The 19,018-nt window shown below is 37.4% G+C and overlaps 2 protein-coding genes across 2 annotated transcripts in view; one reads left to right on the top strand and one right to left on the bottom strand.

Moving 5' to 3' along the window:
• Nucleotides 1-19,018, bottom strand: part of LOC133651771 (adhesion G protein-coupled receptor L1-like) — a 1,026,396-nt gene that overhangs the window by 894,275 nt on the left and 113,103 nt on the right. The window lies entirely within an intron of this gene.
• The window catches only part of LOC133651774 (adhesion G protein-coupled receptor L1-like), a 309,731-nt gene that overhangs the window by 280,719 nt on the left and 9,994 nt on the right, over nucleotides 1-19,018 (top strand). The window contains exons 8-10 of the mRNA XM_062049891.1: nucleotides 570-834; nucleotides 5,579-5,906; nucleotides 11,029-11,340. Of these exons, the coding sequence (XP_061905875.1) occupies nucleotides 570-834; nucleotides 5,579-5,906; nucleotides 11,029-11,340 (905 nt within the window). The remainder of the gene's footprint in view (nucleotides 1-569; nucleotides 835-5,578; nucleotides 5,907-11,028; nucleotides 11,341-19,018) is intronic.

The raw sequence follows: 19,018 nt of genomic DNA, 5'->3' as shown, positions 1-19,018 counted from the left end.
TCCAACAGGACAATGACCCCCAAACACACGTCAAAAGTGGGAAAGGGATGGCTAAATCAGGCTAGAGTGAAGGTTTTAGAATGGCCTTCCCAAAGTCCTGACTTAAACGTGTGGACAATGCTGAAGAAAAAAAAGTCATTTATCCACTGATGTTTAAAAACTCTACACTCGAAATCTATTTTACGTTTCCCCAACGATTTTTATTGTGAAAGTTGCTGACTGTTCAGTCCAAGATGGCGGACGACTGGCGTAAACACTCCACAATATATAATAAATACATGGAGCAATATTGCCCCCTTTTGGAACTGTGCCGTCACACCTCCCTCCTCCAACCCATAACAGTCCTGACTTAAATGTGTGGACAATGCTGAAGAAACAAGTCCATGGCAGGAAAAGCAACACATTTAGCTGAACTACTAAATTCATAAAAGAAGCAAACTTCATGAATGTTTTTTTGTGACCAACAAGTTGTAGAAATGATTGTTAACTCCAGACAGCCATGACATGATGTTCTTTACAAGTGTATGTCAAGTTTTGACCACCACTAAGTCACACCATCTGCCCCGCAGGTTGCCAAACCGAGTGGACGGCACGGGCTTCGTGGTGTACGACGGCGCCGTGTTCTACAACAAGGAGCGCACGCGCAACATCGTCAAGTACGACCTGCGCACGCGCATCAAGAGCGGCGAGGCCATCGTCTCCAACGCCAACTACCACGACACCTCGCCGTATCGCTGGGGCGGCAAGTCCGACATCGACCTGGCGGTGGACGAGAACGGCCTGTGGGTGATCTACGCCACCGAGTCCAACAACGGGCGGCTGGTGGTCAGCCAGGTGGGGATTAAACCCGGATTAGGTTGGAATCTGGTTTGAATAACAGGAAGGGGGGTTAAAGGTCTCCGGTGTGATTACACGGCAATCACATGGCAGGGAAATGTTATTTTGTCTTGCCCAGAATGCATCTTGTTATTCTAAATCCATTTTTATTTCAGCACGCAACTTCCTGCTTAGTTTGTTCTTTTGTTTGTTTTTTTTCCACCTTAAAAGTAGTACATTTTTAATGACACAGCAGCACATTTGTAAGACATTGTGTTGATCATCCAGGAATTGTTTGTTTTTTTGCTGACTCGCCTTATTTGTCTCATTCCCACATGACATTATGCCTACGCACACACTTTCACGCTACATTAAACACACCAGATACACCTTCATGTTAGCATTTATGGGCAAAACAAAATATTGAATCAATAATGCTCCTGATTTTGAATGCGACGGAGCCCCTAAATGGACATGGGGGGGAAACATTTTTTTTATTATTATTTATTATTTTTTTTAGATATGTATCTCGTGCGCACGAGAAACTTTCTCATGCACACGAGAAACTTTTTATAGTTATAAAAAAAATTTTTTTTTTTTTTTTTTTAGACATGTATCTCGTGCACACGAGAAACTTTCTCGTGCACACGAGAAACTTTTTATAAAGTTATAAAAATATATGTATATATATATATATATATATATATATATATATATATTTTAGACATGTATCTCGTGCACACGAGAAACTTTTTATAAAGTTATAAAAAAAAAAAAAATTTTTTTTTTTTTTTTTAGACATGTATCTCGTGCCCTCGAGAAACTTTCTCGTGCACACGAGAAACTTTTTATAAAGTTATACAAAAAAAAAAAAATTTTTTTTTTTTTTTTTTAGACATGTATCTCATGCGCACGAGAAACTTTCTCGTGCACACGAGAAACTTTTCATAAAGTTATAAAAAAATATATATATTTTTTTTTTATTTTATTTTTTTTAGACATGTATCTCGTGCGCACGAGAAACTTTTTATAAAGTTATACAAAAAAAAAAAATTTTTTTTTTTTTTTTTTAGACATGTATCTCGTGCGCTCGAGAAACTTTCTCGTGCACACGAGAAACTTTTTATAAAGTTATAAAAAAATATATATATATTGTTTTTTTTTTTGTTTTTTTTAGACATGTATCTCGTGCACACGAGAAACTTTCTCATGCACACAAGAAACGTTTTATAAAGTTATAAAAAAAAAAAAATTTTTTTTTTTTTTTTTTTTAGACATGTGTCTCGTGCACACGAGAAACTTTCTCATGCACACGAGAAACGTTTTATAAAGTTATAAAAAAAAAAAAAATTTTTTTTTTTTCTTTAGACATGTATCTCGTGCGCTCGAGAAACTTTCTCGTGCACACGAGAAACTTTTTATAGTTATAAAAAAAATATATATATATATATATTTTTTTTAGACATGTATCTCGTGCGCTCAAGAAACTTTCTCGTGCACACGAGAAACTTTTTATAGTTATAAAAAAATATATATATTTTTTTTTTTTTTTTTTTTTAGACATGTATCTCGTGCGCACGAGAAACTTTCTCGTGCACACGAGAAACTTTTTATAAAGTTATACAAAAATATATATATATATATATATATATTTTTTTTTAGACATGTATCTCGTGCGCAGGAATTGTTCGTTTTTTTGCTGACTCGCCTTATTTGTCTCATTCCCACATGACATCATGCCTACGCACACACTTTCACGCTACATTAAACACACCAGATACACCTTCATGTTAGCATTTATGGGCAAAACAAAATATTGAATCAATAATGCTCCTGATTTTGAATGCGACGGAGACCCTAAATGGACATGGGGGGGAAACATTTTTTTTATTATTATTATTTTATTTTTTTAGACATGTATCTCGTGCGCAAGAGAAACTTTCTCGTGCACATGAGAAACTTTTTATAAAGTTATAAAAAAAAAATATTTTTAATTTTTTAATTTTTTTTTTAGACATGTATCTCGTGCGCACGAGAAACTTTCTCGTGCACACAAGAAACTTTTTATAAAGTTATAAAAAAAAATATTTTTTTTTTTTTTTTTTTTTTTTTAAGACATGTATCTCGTGCGCACGAGAAACTTTCTCGTGCACACGAGAAACTTTTTATAAAGTTATAAATATATATATATATATATATATATATATATATATATATATATATATTAGACATGTATCTCGTGCGCACGAGAAACTTTCTCGTGCACACGAGAAACTTTTTATAGTTATAAAAAAATTTTTTTTTTTTTTTTTTAGACATGTATCTCGTGCGCACGAGAAACTTTCTCGTGCACACGAGAAACTTTTTATAAAGTTATAAAAAAATATGTATATATATATATATATATATATATATTTTAGACATGTATCTCGTGCACACGAGAAACTTTCTCGTGCCCACGAGAAACTTTTTATAAAGTTATAAAAAAAAAAAAAAATTTTTTTTTTTTTTTTTAGACATGTATCTCGTGCGCAAGAGAAACTTTCTCGTGCACATGAGAAACTTTTTATAAAGTTATACAAAAAAAAAAAATTTTTTTTTTTTTTTTAGACATGTATCTCATGCGCACGAGAAACTTTCTCGTGCACACGAGAAACTTTTCATAAAGTTATAAAAAAATATATTTTTTTTTTTATTTTATTTTTTTTAGACATGTATCTCGTGCGCTCGAGAAACTTTCTCGTGCACACGAGAAACTTTTTATAAAGTTATAAAAAAATATATATATATTGTTTTTTTTTTGTTTTTTTTAGACATGTATCTCGTGCACACGAGAAACTTTCTCATGCACACAAGAAACGTTTTATAAAGTTATAAAAAAAAAAAAAATTTTTTTTTTTTTTTTTTTAGACATGTATCTCGTGCACACGAGAAACTTTCTCATGCACACGAGAAACGTTTTATAAAGTTATAAAAAAAAAAAATTTTTTTTTTTTCTTTAGACATGTATCTCGTGCGCTCGAGAAACTTTCTCGTGCACACGAGAAACTTTTTATAGTTATAAAAAAAATATATATATATATATATTTTTTTTTAGACATGTATCTCGTGCGCTCAAGAAACTTTCTCGTGCACACGAGAAACTTTTTATAAAGTTATGAAAATATATATATATATATATATATATATATATATATATATATATATATATATATATATATATATATATATATATATATTTTAGAGATGTATCTCGTGCGCACGAGAAACTTTCTCGTGCACACGAGAAACTTTTATAAAGTTATAAAAAAATATATATATATTTTATTTTTTTTATTTTTTTTAGACATGTATCTCGTGCCCACGAGAAACTTTCTCGTGCACACGAGAAACTTTTTGTAAAGTTATACAAAAAAAAATAAAAAAAATTTATTTATTTTTTTTTAGACATGTATCTCGTGCGCACGAGAAACTTTCTCGTGCACACAAGAAACTTTTTATAAAGTTATAAAAAAATATATATTTTTTTTTTTTTTTTTTTATTTTTAAGACATGTATCTCGTGCACACGAGAAACTTTCTCGTGCACACGAGAAACTTTTTATAAAGTTATAAAAAAATATATATATATTTTTATTTTTTTTAATTTTTTTAGACATGTATCTCGTGCCCACGAGAAACTTTCTCGTGCACACGAGAAACTTTTTGTAAAGTTATACAAAAAAAAATTTAAAAATTTTTTATTTTTTTTTTAGACATGTATCTCATGCGCTCGAGAAACTTTCTCGTGCACACGAGAAACTTTTTATAAAGTTATAAAAAAATATATATATATTTTTATTTTTTTATTTTTTTTAGACATGTATCTCGTGCGCACGAGAAACTTTCTCGTGCACACGAGAAACTTTTTATAGTTATAAAAAAATATATATATATATATTTTTATTTATTTTTTTAGACGTATCTCGTGCGCACGAGAAACTTTTTATAAAGTTATACAAAAAAAAAATTTTTTTTTTTTTTTTTTTAGACATGTATCTCGTGCGCTCGAGAAACTTTTTATGAAGTTATAAAAAAAATATATATATATATTTACATGTCTAAAAAAAAAAATGTATAATTTTTTTTTTTTTATGTGTTAATCACCAAGGAATTGTTCGTTTTTTTGCTGACTCGCCTTATTTGTCTCATTCCCACATGACATTATGCCTACGCACACACTTTCACGCTACATTAAACACACCAGATACACCTTCATGTTAGCATTTATGGGCAAACATTAGTATTTTATTACAAAATATTTAATCAATAATGCTCCTGATTTTGAATGCTACGAAGCCCCTAAAGGGACATGGGGGAAATTATTTGTTTTGTATATATATATTTATTTTTTTTAGACATGTATCTCGTGCGCACGAGAAACTTTCTCGTGCACACGAGAATTTTTTTATAAAGTTATTAAAAAATTAAAAAAATTAAAATGTATAAAAAAATATATTTTTTCTTTAGACATGTATCTCGTGCGCACGAGATAGTTTGTCGTGCGCACGAGATGTCTAAAAAAAAAAAAAAAATTATAATTTTTTTTTTTGTGTTGATCATCCAGGAATTGTTCGATTTTTTGTTTTTTGTTTTTTAATTTTTTGATTACTGCTTTGCGCACTCTTGGCATTCTCCCCATGAGCTTTTGTAGCTTTCAGTGCTTCAATTTTCAACTTGCAATGTATTCTTTCTGTCTGGCACATCCTTTTGTTTACATTTAGGTAAATCCGTACACGCTGCGCTTCGAGGGCACCTGGGAGACGAGCTTCGACAAGCGGCTGGCGTCCAACGCCTTCATGGCGTGCGGCGTGCTCTACGCCGTGCGCTCGGTCTACCAGGACGACGACAGCGAGGCGGGCGGAGACCTGCTGATGTACGCCTACAACACCAACCACGGCCGCGAGGAGGCCGTCAACATCGCCTTCCCCAACCCGTACCAGTACATCTCCTCGGTGGACTACAACCCCCGGGACAACCAGCTCTACGTGTGGAACAACTACAACGTGCTGCGCTACCCGCTGGAGTTCGGACCGCCGGACCTCACCACGGGTAGGAACGTCGTCTTGGGAGACGTTTGTCAGACTGTGATAAAGTATAAATTAGCTAAATAAACCTGGGTCGTAAAAGCAGCCTAGAAGCGATGGCGGACTAGTAAAAGTTGACACTCCATATAAAAGGGACGCGCTCGACTGTGACAGCAAATATTATAAATGGAACGTAGCCCACAGTTGTCAGTTTAAATGTAAATGCTCACGCTTTTATTGAGTGCTGTACATCCCCGCTTCTTTTTTTATTGTATTCACCATTCATTTTATTTTCACCGAATGTTAGTCGGTCCGATAAAAGAAAACAATGCACAATTCACATGACATGCAATTATAATGTGAAAAATGTTCATTAAAGCAACAACATTATAATAACATCCATAATAGTGATTAAAAACATGAAACGACCAACACAATTAATGACAATAACAGAAACCATATGTATCATTATTATTATCACGTAGCAATCACAGTGGCTTGCACTTGATTTGCATCTCATAAACGGTCGCCATTATTCACCACAAGGAAGAAATAGTCATTTAATAGTTAATATACATTAGCAATATATTTTTTTACACTAGCTGCAAAAAAAATAAAAAAAATCACCTTAAAACTGAATTTTACAGTAAAAGCAGTGTTTTTTTACAGCATATACAAAAATGGAGTAAATAGTATGGAATGGAGAAACAATACCACTATTTTTAGTGGTAAAATTCAAACGTGTCAAACTGGTTTTCATTGAGGGCCACATGGCAGTTATGGTTGCCCTCAGAGGGCCGCTTTTAACAATGAATAATATATGAATATACATACTTAATAAATTAACAATATATTTTTTTACATAAGCTGCAAAAAAAAAAAAAAATTAAATTTCACTTTAAAAACTGTCAGCTCAGTCATCAGAATTTTACAGTAAAAGCAGTGTTTTTTTTTACAGCATATAAAAACATGGAATAAATAGTATGGAATGGAGAAACCATACCACTGTTTTTAGTGGTAAAATTCAAGCAACGGAGCTGCCAAAAAATATTAATTAAAGCAATAACAGTATAATAACATCCATAATAGTGATTAAAAACATGAAACAACAACAAACAAAATTAATTACACTAACAGAAACCATATGTATCATTATTATTACCACTTATCACGCCCATTAATAAAAAAAAAACAATAACAATCACAGTGGTTTACATTTGATTTGCATCTCATAAACTGTCGCCATTATTCACCACAAGGAAGAAATACCCATTTAATAGTTAAAATTCATATAATGGATGGATATTTTAGTACAAGCGTGTCAAACTGGTTTTCAAACTAAATTAATTACAATAACAGAAACAATATGTATCATTATTATTATCACTTATCACTCCCATTAATTAAAAAAACCCAATAACAATCACAGTGGTTTACATTTGATTTGCATCTCATAAACTGTCGCCATTATTTACCACAAGGAAGAAATAGCCATCATTTAAGTTCATTTAATAGTTCAAATTCATATAATGGATGGATATTTTAGAACAATAGTGTCATACTGGTTTTCATTAAAGGGCCACATGGCAATTATGGTTGCCCCCAGAAGGCCGCTTTTAACAATGTGTAATATATGAATATACATACTTAATACATTAACAATATATTTTTTTACATAAGCTGCAAAAAAAATATATTTAAATTTCACTTTAAAAACTGTCAGCTCAGTCACCAGAATTTTACAGTAAAAGCAGTGTTTTTTTACAGCATATAAAAACATGGAATAAATAGTATGGAATGAAGAAACCATACCACTGTTTTTAGTGGTAACATTCAAGCAACGGAGCTGCCAAAAAAATATTAATTAAAGCAACAACAGTGTAATAACATCCATAATAGTGATTAAAAACATGAAACAACAACAAACAAAATTAGTTACAATAACAGAAACCATATGTATCATTATTATTATCACTTATCACTCCCATTAATTAAAAAAAAATAACAATCACAGTGGTTTACATTTGATTTGCATCTCATAAACTGTCGCCATTATTCACCACAAGGAAGAAATACCCATTTAATAGTTAAAATTCATATAATTTTTTTAACAATGAGTAATATATGAATATACATACTTAATGCATTACAATATATTTGTTTACACTAGCTGCAACATTTTTTTTATTTTTATTTCACTTTAAAAACTGTCTCCTCAGTCACCAGAATTTTACAGTAAAATCAGTGGGGGGTTTTTTACAGCATATAAAAAAATGGAATAAATAGTATGGAATGGAGAAACCATACCACTGTTTTTAGTGGTAAAATTCAAGCAACGGAGCTGCCAAAAAATATTAATTAAAGCAACAACAGTATAATAACATTTATAATAGTGATTAAAAACATGAAACAACAACAAACAAAATAAAATACAATCACAGAAACAATATTGTGACAGACTCTCGCTGTCGTCCGGGTTCCGTGGACCACCAAGCACAGACATGACTGCAAGCAGTTTTGACTTGGTTTATTTTTCAATAAAACTCAGTCTCGTCGTGTCGCTTTTCGGCTCCTTTTTCCGGCCACGCCTCCTCGCCGCCATCTTGGAGTCGGCCCCGCCGTGCCCTGCCTCGCTGTTGGTCTGCCGGCCACTCCTCCCCACAAATATGTATTATTATTATTATCACTTATCACTCCCATTAATTAAAAAAAAAACAATAACAATCACATTGGCTTACGCTTGATTTGCATCTCATAAACTGTCGCCATTATTCACCACGAGGAAGAAATGGTAAACCCAAGACAGCCATGACATCATGTTCTTCACAAGTGTATGTACACTTTTGACCGTGACTGTATTGACTGTACTGTACACGTACAGTATATATCCTCGCCCAGCTTTTTAGCAGACATCTGCTGGCATGCAAATCTGCAGCTGCCAGTGCTCGGCGTAGTGGATAATGAAAAAGTGATAAAGTGGGCGGGGACGCGGCGTCTTGGCAGTCCATCAGGATAGGAAGAAGGACGGTTTCGGCGGGCGCCGGCGCCACATGAAGGGGGCCTTCTCCGGTTTGCGCCCGGAGAAGGCAGATGTGGCGATGAGCGGCCGCGTTTGATCACTCGCTGTTTTTTTGCAGTTGTGATGCGCGGCCTTTTATCTTCACATTAGGTCTTGTTGTTGGCGATGGCGAGCGTACATTTGATCAATTATTTACTCCCGCCTGACTTGTGATGATGATGAAGCCTTCCTCTCCTCGCCGTCTCCTCCCCCTCGCCTGCGCTCTCCGGGGACGACGCTTTGAAGGCCTCCGAAAAGTATTCCTAACCCCAATTAGTGGTGGCCTCACTTTTCACCAGCAACTCTCCGTATTCTCTGTTCAACCCCAGGCAGACGTCACCACGTTGTCTTCCATCTGTCCGTCACGCCTCACCTGACTGGGACGCATTCCTCACACGGGAAGACTGAACTGAAAGGAAAAAAAAATTTGTGACGATAAAGAATATCGATGTAATAATCATGGTAGTATTGACTAGATACGCTCTTGTACTTGGTATCATTACAGTGGAATGTGTTTACATTGTGAGCTATTGTATCCTCCTACGGTGTGTAGTTAAGTACCAATGATTGTCACACACACACTAGGTGTGGTGAAATTTGTCCTCTGCATTTGACCCATCACCCTTGTTCACCCCCTGGGGGGTGAGGGGAGCAGTGGGCAGCAGCGGTGGCCGCGCCCGGGAATCATTTTTGGTGATTTAACCCCCAATTCCAACCCTTGATGCTGAGTGCCAAGCAGGGAGGTAATGGCTCCCATTGTTATAGTCTTTGGTATCTTTTTTCACATATAAGGCGCACCGGATTATAAGGCGCACTGCCGATTAATGGTCTATTTTTGATCTGTTTTCATGTATAAAGTGCACCGGATTATAAGGCACACCGCCGATGGAAGGTCTATTTTCTGTCGGTTTTTATATATAATGTGCACCGGATTATAAGTCACACCGCCAATGAACGGTCTATTTTTGATCAATTTTTGATCTGTTTTCATATATAAGGTGCACCGGATTATAAAGCACACCGCCGATGAATGGTCTATTTTTAATCTGTTTTCATGTATAAAGTGCACCGGATTATAAAGCACACCGCCGATGAATGGTATATTTTTGATCTGTTTTCATATATAAGGCGCACCGGATTATAAGGCACACCGCCGATAAATGGTCTATTTTTGATCTGTTTTCATGTATAAAGTGCACCGGATTATAAGGCACACCGCCGATGAATGGTCTATTTTTGATCTGTTTTCATATATAAGGCGCACCGGATTATAAGGCACACCGCCGATGAATGGTCTATTTTTGATCTGTTTTCATGTATAAAGTGCACCGGATTATAAAACACACCACCGATGAATGGTCTATTTTTGATCTGTTTTCATATATAAGGCGCACCGATAAGGCACACCGCCGATGAATGGTCTATTTTTGATCTGTTTTCATATATAAGGCGCACCGGATTATAAGGCACACCGCCAATGAATGGTCTATTTTTGATCTGTTTTCATGTATAAAGTGCACTGGATTATAAGGCACACTGTTGATGAATGGTCGATATTCGATCTTTTTTCATATGTAAGGCGCACCAAATTATAAGGCGCCCTACCGATCAATGGTCTATTTTTGATCTGTTTTCATGTATAAAACGCACCGGATTATAAGGCACACCGCCGATGAATGGTCTATTTTTGATCTGTTTTCATATATAAGGCGCAGCGGATTATAAGGCACACCGCCAATGAATGGTCTATTTTTTATCTGTTTTCATATATAAAGTGCACCGGATTATAAGGCACACCACCGATAGTCTATTTTTGATCTGTTTTCATATATAAGGCGCACCGGATTATAAGGCACACCACCGATAGTCTATTTTTGATCTGTTTTCATATATAAGGTGCACCGGATTATAAGGTAAACTGCCGATCAATGGTCGATATGCGATCTTTTTCATATATAAGGCGCACCAAATTATAAAGCGCACTGCTGATGAATGGCCCTTTGAGACAATCGTGATTTAGGGTTATGTAAGTAAGCATTGATTGATTGATTCTACTGTACATTTGAATATTGCATGCTCATCCCCTCAGGTCCTCTGACCACCACACAAGTGACCACCACTCTCCCGGCTCGGTCCTTCACCTCCAGCACCAGCCCCTCCACAACTCGCCCCGTGGCCCCCACGCTCCGCCCGGTCAGCTCTGTCAACAACAACAACCACCACCACCAGCACCCCAGCCCCGACCTTCGAGCCATCACGGCCACCGTGCCCATCACCCGCTGGACCCCCCAGTCCTCGCAGGGCCCCCACGCCTGCGAAACCAAGCTGGTGCGCGGCGTCCAGTGGCCCACCACCCTGAGAGGGGAGACGGTGGACCGGCCGTGTCCCAAAGGATCTCTCGGTAAGCAGAAGCCATTTGGCTGTTGTTCCTTCACACCGCCACTCAAAACCTGAGCAAGCTAAGTATGCGGGGCCAAGGAGGTTTTGGAGCCCGTAAACCTCGACATTTATTTAACAGAACAGCAACAATGCAAAAATATCACCCACTTTACAAATAATTCCATGTATGTTTCCAATCATTTCTACAACTTGTTGGTCACAAAAAACATTCATGAAGTTTGCTTCTTTTATGAATTTATTATGGCTCTACTGAAAATGTGGTGGTCAAAAGTATACATACTGCAATGTTAATATTTGCTTACATGTCCCTTGGCAAGTTTACCTGCAATAAGGCGCTTTTTGGTAGCCATCCACAAGCTTCTGCTGGAATTTTTGACCACAAAATTGGTGCAGTTCAGCTAAATGTGTTGCTTTTCTGACATGGACTTGTTTCTTCAGCATTGTCCACACGTTTAAGTCAGGACTGTCATGGGTTGGAGGAGGGAGGTGTGACGGCACAGTTCCAAAAGGGGGCAATATTGCTCTATGTGTTTATTATATATTGTGGAGTGTTTACGCCAGTCGTCCGCCATCTTGGACTGAACAGTCAGTAACTTTCACAATAAAAGTCGTTGGGGAAACGTAAAATAGATTTCGAGTGTAGAGTTTTTAAACATCAGTGGACATATGACTATGATTGTCCACACGTTTAAGTCAGGACTTTGGGAAGGCCATTCTAAAACCTTCATTCTAGCCTGATTTAGCCATTCCTTTACCACTTTTGAGGTGTGTTTGGGGTCATTGTCCTGTTGGAACACCCAACTGCGCCCATGGTTGGGTCTTTCTCCTCTTTTGTTGAGAAGAATTGTTGTACATTCTTGGCTAGCAGGTTATTGTACATCACTATAGATTATGGCGTATATGCATATTAATGAAGCAAAATAGATTGCACGCCTTATTCGCAATCCACTTTGCACACGTTTAGTAGATCAGCTTTGCGTGTGCTATCAAGTTTGCACGTGTTTTAGTCTTTAGTAAATCAGATGTTTTTTCTAAATCTAACGTTTTGACCACTCCTCTTGACAAAATTGGTGCAGTTCAGCTAAATGTGTTGCTTTTCTGACATGGACTTGTTTCTTCAGCATTGTCCACACGTTTAAGTCAGGACTGTCATGGGTTGGAGGAGGGAGTTGTGACGGCACAGGTCCACAAAGGGGCAATATTGCTCTATGTGTTTATTATATATTGTGGAGTGTTTACGCCAGTCGTCCGCCAACTTGGACTGAACAGTCAGTAACTTTCACAATAAAAGTCGTTGGGGAAACGTAAAATAGATTTCGAGTGTAGAGTTTTTAAACATCAGTGGACATATGACTTGTTTCTTCAGCATTGTCCACACATTTAAGTCAGGACTTTGGGAAGGCCATTCTAAAACCTTCATTTTAGCCAGATTTAGCCATTCCTTTACCACTTTTGACGTGTGTTTAGGGTCATTGTCCTGTTGGAACACCCAACTGCGCCCAAGACCCAACCAGAGGTTGGGTCTTTCTCCTCTTTTGTTGAGAAGAATTGTTGTACATTCTTGGCTAGCGGGTTATAGTTTACTTTTTACATCACTATAGATTATGGTGTGTATGCATATTAACGAAGCAAAATAGATTACACGCCTTATTCGCAATCCACTTTGCACACGTTTAGTAGATCAGCTTTGCGTGTGCTATCAAGTTTGCACGTGTTTTAGTCTTTAGTAAATCAGGTGTTTTTTCTGAATCTAACGTTTTGACCACTCCTCTTGACAAAATTGGTGCAGTTCAGCTAAATGTGTTGCTTTTCTGACATGGACTTGTTTCTTCAGCATTGTCCACACGTTTAAGTCAGGACTGTTATGGGTTGGAGGAGGGAGTTGTGACGGCACAGTTCCACAAAGGGGCAATATTGCTCTATGTGTTTATGATATATTGTGGAGTGTTTACGCCAGTCGTCCGCCATCTTGGACTGAACAGTCAGTAACTTTCACAATAAAAGTCGTTGGGGAAACGTAAAATAGATTTCGAGTGTAGAGTTTTTAAACATCAGTGGACATATGACTTGTTTCTTCAGCATTGTCCACACGTTTAAGTCAGGACTTTGGGAAGGCCATTCTAAAACCTTCGTTTTAGCCTGATTTAGCCATTCCTTTACCACTTTTGAGGTGTGTTTGGGGTCATTGTCCTGTTGGAACACCCAACTGCGCCCATGGTTGGGTCTTTCTCCTCTTTTGTTGAGAAGAATTGTTGTACATTCTTGGCTAGCAGGTTATAGTTTACTTTGTACATCACTATAGATTATGGCGTATATGCATATTAATGAAGCAAAATAGATTACACGCCTTATTCGCAATCCACTTTGCACACGTTTAGTAGATCAGCTTTGCGTGTGCTATCAAGTTTGCACGTGTTTTAGTCTTTAGTAAATCAGATGTTTTTTCTAAATCTAACGTTTTGACCACTCCTCTTGACAAAATTGGTGCAGTTCAGCTAAATGTGTTGCTTTTCTGACATGGACTTGTTTCTTCAGCATTGTCCACACGTTTAAGTCAGGACTGTCATGGGTTGGAGGAGGGAGTTGTGACGGCACAGTTCCACAAGGGGGCAATAATGCTCTTTGTATTTATTATATATTGTGGAGTGTTTACGCCAGTCGTCCGCCATCTTGGACTGAACAGTCAGTAACTTTCACAATAAAAGTCGTTGGGGAAACGTAAAATAGATTTCGAGTGTAGAGTTTTTAAACATCAGTGGACATATGACTTGTTTCTTCAGCATTGTCCACACATTTAAGTCAGGACTTTGGGAAGGCCATTCTAAAACCTTCATTTTAGCCAGATTTAGCCATTCCTTTACCACTTTTGAGGTGTGTTTGGGGTCATTGTCCTGTTGGAACACCCAACTGCGCCCAAGACCCAACCAGAGGTTGGGTCTTTCTCCTCTTTTGTTGAGAAGAATTGCTGTACATTCTTGGCTAGCGGGTTATAGTTTACTTTGTACATCACTATAGATTATGGCGTATATGCGTATCAATGAAGCAAAATAGATTGCACGCCTTATTCGCAATCCACTTTGCACACGTTTAGTAGATCAGCTTTGCGTGTGCTATCAAGTTTGCACGTGTTTTAGTCTTTAGTAAATCAGGTGTTTTTTCTAAATCTAACGTTTTGACCACTCCTCTTGACAAAATTGGTGCAGTTCAGCTAAATGTGTTGGTTTTCTGACATGGACTTGTTTCTTCAGCATTGTCCACACGTTTAAGTCAGGACTTTTGGGAAGGCCATTCTAAAATCTTAACTCTAGCCTGATTTAGCCATTCCTTTACCACTTTTGAGGTGTGTTTGGGGGGTCATTGTCCTGTTGGAACACCCAACTGCGCCCAAGACCCAACCTCCGGGCTGAGGATTTTAGCTTGTCCTGAAGAATTTGGAGGTAATCCTCCTTTTTCATTGTCCCATTTAAAGCAGCAGGTCCATTGGCAGCAAAACAGGCCCAGAGCATAATACTACCACCACCATGCTTGACGGTAGGAATGGTGTTCCTGGAATTAAAGGCCTCCAAACATATTGCTGGGTATTGTGGCCAAACAGCTCAGTTTTTGTTTGTTTGTTTGAAAGTGGATGGATGGATGTATACTTTTGAATAATGCCCCTTTGTGGAACTGTGCCGTCACAACTCCCTCCTCCAACCCATAACAATCCTGACTTAAACGTGTGGACAATGCTGAAGAAACAAGTCCATGTCAGAAAACCGACACATTTGCACCAATTTTGTCAAGTGGAATGGTCAAAAATTCCAGCAGAAGCTTGTGGATGGCTACCAAAAGCGCCTTATTGCAGGTAAACTTGCCAAGGGACATGTAAGCAAATATTAACATTGCTGTATGTATACTTTTGACCCTCACATTTTCAGTAGAGCCATAATAAATTCATAAAAGAAGCAAACTTCATGAATGTTTTTTTGTGAGCAACAAGTATGTGCTCCAATCACTACATCACAAAAAAATAAGAGTTGTAGAAATGATTGTAAACTCAAGACAGCCATGACAGGATGTTCTTTACGAGTGTATGTACACTTATGACCAGTGCGGGATATATTCCTTGGGAGCTACATTTGGCGTTGTGTTGCAAAGTCTTTTCACTCTCTACTTTTTGCTGTTTCCCAGCATTTTTTAGATGAAGGAGTCAATGGCCACTCCACACTGTTGTGGGCCTCCATTATAGTGTTGTTGTTAAATACAGGCCTTCAGATTTGTTCTACTGGGCTCGCCTCTGCCTAGTTCTCTGCGTGTTCTCAATATGATGAAGGAGTCTTAGCATTGTGCTCGCTTGATTGGTCGCTCCACAATGTTGTGTATAATGTTCTTGATATCTGCATAGATCAGGGGTCGGCAACCCGCGGCTCCGGAGCCGCATGCGGCTCTTTGACCACTTTGATGCGGCTCAGCTGCATACTTGCCGACACTCCCGGTTTTCCAACGACGCCCCCGATTTTCCCAGGAGACTGCCTCTCCTAGAAATCTCCCAGGATAAATATTATCTTATTTTCACTCTAATTACTTAATCAAGGGCATGCCCTAATGGCACTGCATTAATTGTCCTCTATAGCATTTACAAACAGTGTGCCAGCCAGGCCACTTATTATATGTTGCTTTTAGTTGCACACGTAGGCGACAGCAAGGCATACTTGTTCAACAGCCACACAGCTTACACTGACGGTCGCCGTATAAGTTAAAGTTAAAAAGTTAACTTTAACACTGTTACGTTACAAATATGCGCCACACTGTGAACCCACACCAAAAAAGAATGACAAAAACATTTCTGGAGAACATCCGCACCGTAACACAACACAACAAATACCCAGAATCCCATGCAGCCCTAACTCTTCCGCTACCACCAAACCCCCCCACACATCAACCCCCCCACCCCCTCTCCGTGCGTCGGTTGAGCGGAAGAGTTAGGGCTGCATGGGATTCTGGGTATTTGTTGTGTTGTGTTTATGTTGTGTTACAGTGCAGATGTTCTCCAGAAATGTGTTTGTCATTCTTTTTTGGTGTGGGTTCAAAGTGTGGCGCATATTTGTAACGTAACAGTGTTAAAGTTGTTTTTGTACGACTACCGTCAGTGTAAGCTGTGTGGCTGTTGAACAAGTATGCCTTGCTGTCACTTACGTGAGCAAGCAAAAGCTGCATTCTACATGTGGCCAAACAGGTACGCTGTTTGGGCAGGCTGTAGAGGGCGCTAAAAGCAGTGCCAGCACGTCCTGAAATTTGGGAGTCTCCCGGAGAATTGAGAGGGTTGGCAAGAAAGACGCTATCAAGCGCCATTCAATTAAAAGTCGCGGGCCGCACTAACATTAAATTTCCTTATTAAGATGTGTGCCGGTGCGTGTGTCAGAGACCCCTGGTTAACATAGCGCAAAGCAATTTAAGCTTTGTATGCGGTGTTTTTCATTTTAAATTTTCAAAAAATTTTTGTGGCTCCCATTGTTTTCTTTAATTTGTGAAACTTTCCAAAATGGCTCTTTGAGTGGTAAAGGTTGCAGACCCCTGGCATAGATGCCTTCAGATTTGTTTTACAGAGTCTCACTCTGCCTTGTTCTCGCCGTTTCTCATCATGTTCGCAATATTAGTCTTAGCGTTGTGGTTATTTTTGGTGTTGCTCCACAGCGAGTGTCATTATTCAGGACTGCAGTACCCGGAGGAGGTTAAGTAAAAAAAAAAAGAGACACTCCTAACCTAGAGAGGCCACAGTCTTATATTCCTTCATGCTGCGTCTGGGTGTGTGTTAAGAGTTTCTCATTGTCTTCCCATTGGGTTGAGTTGTTTCTTGTCCTGATGTGGGATGTGGTTGTGGCTTGTGCAGCCCTTTGAGACACTCGTGATTTTGGGCTATATAAGTAAACATTGATTGATTGATTGATAATTCAGAAGAACACAACCTGACCATGTAAGGAGATGTTCATGTGAAAGTGTCTTGAAAACAACTCATTTAAGTCATAACTCAAATGTTGGCTTTAAGCTAGACACGTAGTCTCTTCTCAAGGATAGGGCTATCACTTTTGCATTCCGGAGTCCCAATTAGAGCCTCTTTTCCTACGAGAAGTGATCCAATCCACCTGCGAATATCAAGCTCAACGGCCTAATCTTATGTGTTCAAACTAAAATACCATTATTTAATTAAACTTGGTGGTTCGCTTTCTCCAAGTTGGATGTAAATCTGCACCATAATCAAACACGATTTGAGTTCATTCATTCACTTCAGAACCATACGGTGTCAATACAGCCCGAGTTGTGCAGGTAAGCCCGATGTTTTGGCCGTGTGATATAATAATAATAATAATAATAATAGATTTTTTTTGTAAGAAGCACTTTACATGGAGTAAACAACCTCAAAGTGCTACAGTGTATTAAAAAAAATTAAAATAAAAATTTTATAAAAATAAATACAAATAAAAAATTCCATATTCCTAATGTTCTCACGTCGGTGAGTGAAAAATATCAAATCTTGGTCCTCAAAGAGCTAAATATGCTAAACTGCTCCTCCACAAATGAAAGGCTCAACTCCCGCAGAAACAGCTGATTGAAAGTGGCCAAATATGAAATGAAACATGCGGACTGGCCGAGAGTTAGTGGGCGGCCGAAGGGTGGAGTCGGCTCTCTTGGTTGCTTTGTTGGGTCTGCTCCCGTCTCTGGCCATTATCTTATTGTATTTTGTATTTATTTATTGTGTAGCTGTATGTTGATGGTTACATCAGCTCTGCTCTTTTAATGTCTTTAATGTCTTTTGTGTTCTTTGGCGTTTGATGTTTCCCTCTTACACACATGCTTATGTGTGCTATAGCTATGAGGTTTTTTTTCTTCTGTGTATAATTTTATTTTATTTATTTATTTATTTATTTGTATTTATTTTTTTATTTTTTGTAGCTGTACTGTAGTGTTGTACTGTGTTTTTTTAAATGTTGATTTCTATTGACTGTTTTAATTGGTTTTACCCTTTAAAATTGTTTTTTAATCATATGTATTTTTATATTATTTTTACATTGATTTATTTTTTAATATTGTTGTGCAACACTTTGGAAACATTTTTGTTGTTTAAATGTGCTATACAAATAAAGTGGATTGGATTGATTGGATACATGGTCATTGTTAGATATTGTATAGACCAGGGGTCACCAACGCGGTGCCCGCGGGCACCAGGTGGCCCGTAAGGACCAGATGAGTAGCCCGCCGGCCTGTTCTAAAAATAGCTCAAATAGCAGCACTTACCAGTGAGCTGCCTCTATTTTTTAAATTGTATTTATTTACTAGCAAGCTGGTCTCGCTTTGCCCGACATTTTTAATTCTAAGAGAGACAAAACTCAAATAGAATTTGAAAATCCAAGAAAATATTTTAAAGACTTGGTCTTCACTTGTTTAAATAAATTCATACATTTTTTTACTTTGCTTCTTATAACTTTCAGAAAGACAATTTTAGAGGAAAAAATACAACCTTAAAAATGATTTTAGGATTTTTAAGCACATATACCTTTTGACCTTTTAAATTCCTTCCTCTTCTTTCCTGACAATTTAAATAATAAAAAAATTGATGATAAATTCACATTTTTAACATGTAAAGCGACTTTGGGTACTTAGAAAAGCGCTATATAAATCCTAGGTATTATTATTATTATTAT

The sequence above is a fragment of the Entelurus aequoreus genome, linkage group LG06 (genome assembly GCF_033978785.1).
Source record: "Entelurus aequoreus isolate RoL-2023_Sb linkage group LG06, RoL_Eaeq_v1.1, whole genome shotgun sequence".
Classification (NCBI taxonomy): Eukaryota; Metazoa; Chordata; class Actinopteri; order Syngnathiformes; family Syngnathidae; genus Entelurus; species Entelurus aequoreus.
This window is presented reverse-complemented; position numbering and strand designations above follow the sequence as displayed.